The 2,799-nt window shown below is 37.4% G+C and overlaps 1 protein-coding gene across 1 annotated transcript in view; it reads left to right on the forward strand.

Moving 5' to 3' along the window:
• Positions 1 to 241: 241 nt before the first annotated feature.
• LOC101850909 (cocaine esterase) overlaps positions 242 to 2,799 on the forward strand; it is a gene marked incomplete at its 5' end in the record, with an annotated part of 12,759 nt that continues 10,201 nt past the window's right edge. The window contains 1 exon segment of the mRNA XM_013087760.1: positions 242 to 405. Coding sequence (XP_012943214.1) covers positions 242 to 405 — 164 coding nt within the window.

Below are 2,799 nucleotides of genomic sequence, written 5' to 3' on the forward strand. Positions count from 1 at the left end.
AAACAAAACAAGTGGGTAGTTGGCGGGTGCTCTGTGTGTGGTTTGCTTCTTCTTTCCTATCAAACATCTATCATCCTTTTCTCCCCTCCTTCTTTTTAGGTTTGTTACTCTCTTGTAACACATCTATTCTTCTGGCGCTCATATGACCCTATGCAGTTGCGAGCGCCGTAAAACCTCTACTAAAACAAAACGAGCAAAACATGAATATCTTAATTTACCCATTTTCTAACTACCTGTACAGGTAAGTGGCCAATCAGCGGGCGGCATCGACACGTCAGTTCTGGCCCTCAGCTCCCAGGCTCGAGGTCTGTTTGACCGCGCTTTTCCCATGAGTGGAGTTCCAGGAGTGGACCATCCTATGGTTCTGGCTAGGGAGCCTGTGGTAATGGCAGACATGCTTGCCAGGTGATCACATGGGATGGGATGAAATGGGATGGGATGGGATGGGATGGGATGAGATTGGATGGGATGGGATGTTGAGAGATGAGATGAGATGGGAAGAGATGAGATGAGATGAGATGGGATGGGAGGAGATGAGATGAGATGGGATGGGGAGAGATGAGATGAAATGGGATGAGATGGGAAGAAAAGGGGTGAGATGGGATAGGATGAGATGAGATGAAAAGGGATGGGATGAGGCAGGGTGGGATGAAATGGGATGAGTTAAGACAGAATGGAATGGAATGGGATGGGACTGGATAGGGTGAGTTAAAATGTGATGGGATTGGATGGGATGAAATGGGATGGGGTGGGACATAATGAGATCTGAAGGGATGGGGTGAGAAGGGATGAGATGGGATGGGTTGTGGTGAAATGGGATGATGATAATTCTAGGGAATAGCAGCGACATTCGAGGATGGCTCAGTTCAGATACACGTCTATACACATTTTAATTTTCAACTTTGAGTAAATGTAACTACTAATAAACATTAAGCTTTAAATTAGAGTAAATTTAATAACTACTAGATCTATACATTTAACCTTTAACTTGGAGTTAATTTAACTATAGCGCGCTCAAAAATTTGTGGCACAACTTCTTGTCAAATATCTCCTCAACTATCCAACAAAAAAGTCTCCAGCTTTTGCACAATGACTTGTATCAAATTGTCTTAACAGATTAACGTTTTGGTAAACACCTGCTAGCTTTATTCTAGAAAGTACCCTAATAAACACTAATAAAAACTCCAATTGGGTGGTTTCTACAGATTTTAAAAGAGTTACACCTAGGGCAATGTTGCTTTTAATAGCAAGTCAGTCATTTTTTTTCTAGTCACGACAGTATGCTCATTGAAGGCATATTTTGAGAACCTTTAGTGCAAAATATACGTTCACTATAACATTGATTTCTTGCAACAAGTTTTGCCACAAAAAAGTATCATTGGTGAGCTGTGACGTAGGCCATATGCATGTGCAAAATGCATGTGAGAAGCGGGAAGTTCTGTGAACAATCCCATTTTGCATGTGACAGAGATTTTTTGTATTTTATATCAATTTATGGAAAAAATGTTATTTCATCTAGCCTCAGTTGTTGTGGTAAAATCTGATAAAGTTTTTAAAAAAAATAATAGAGACGGCTGTGCAAAGTATGGGTGACAGTGATTCGCGCGTTTAAGAGAGATATTTGAAGATAAGTTGCGCCACGAATTTGTGACCATACTATACTAATAAACACTTTCACTTGAACCAATAGTAAATTTAACAACAAATAAACACTTTAACTTTAAATTACAATAAATTTAACTACTACTATTATACATTTAAGCTTTGATTAATAATCAATTTAACTAATAATAAACATTTAACTTTAAACTAAAGTAAATTTAACCACTGAGATACGTTTACACTTCAGCTTAAAGTTAATTTGACTACTAATAAATACTGTAAATTTAACTTACAGTAGCATGTTTGTGTTTCATTTATCTCAACCTTTCTGTTTAAGGGGGAATGCTAGCCTGCAATGGGATTCACCACCAAATTAATTCATTAACTTCACCTTGAGTAGAAAAATGGAGTTTCTATCTATCTCAAGCTCTCAGTTGTATGTAAGTGTGTATTCAGAATTTTTTAAAAACCCATCTCAACCTCTCAGTTATATGGAAACTGTTACTTTACACGGATATAAACATTTACAAATAAATACTGTAACTTACAGTATAATGTTCTATTTTGTTTATCTCAACCTCTCAGTTATATGGAAACTGTTACTTTACACGGATATAAACATTTACAAATAAATACTGTAACTTACAGTAGAATGTTCTATTTTGTTTATCTCAACCTCTCCGTTGTGTGGTAAGTGTATTAAAAAGATAATCTCAACCTCTCTGTTTTATGGTAATTATAACTAGAGGCCGACAAAAATCTCAACATGTAAGTTGTACTGTAACTGTATCCAGAGGGAAAAAAATATCTCAACCTGTCCGTTGTGTGGTATTCGTATTTACAGAAACGATAGCTACATAACCTCTCAGCGTGGGTGGTTGGCGGGTGCTCTGGTGTGGTTTGCTCCTTCTTTTCTATGAAACATCTATCGTCCTTATCTCCCCTTCTTCTTTTTTATGTTTGTTTCTCTCTTGTAACACCTCTAATCTTCTGGCGCTCATATGACCTTATGCAGTTGCGAGCGCCGTAAAATCTCTACTAAAAAACTAACCTCTCAGCTGTAATTAATTGTGTTTAGAGAAATACAATACCCAGACGTGATAGAATCCAACTCCCATATTACAGCACATAACGCTGCCACAACTGGTCTAGTTTCAGCGGCTAAAACATTACCTAAAAATTTGTGGTTAAATTGAT

The sequence above is a fragment of the Aplysia californica genome, unplaced genomic scaffold (assembly GCF_000002075.1).
Source record: "Aplysia californica isolate F4 #8 unplaced genomic scaffold, AplCal3.0 scaffold00634, whole genome shotgun sequence".
Taxonomy (NCBI): domain Eukaryota; kingdom Metazoa; phylum Mollusca; class Gastropoda; order Aplysiida; family Aplysiidae; genus Aplysia; species Aplysia californica.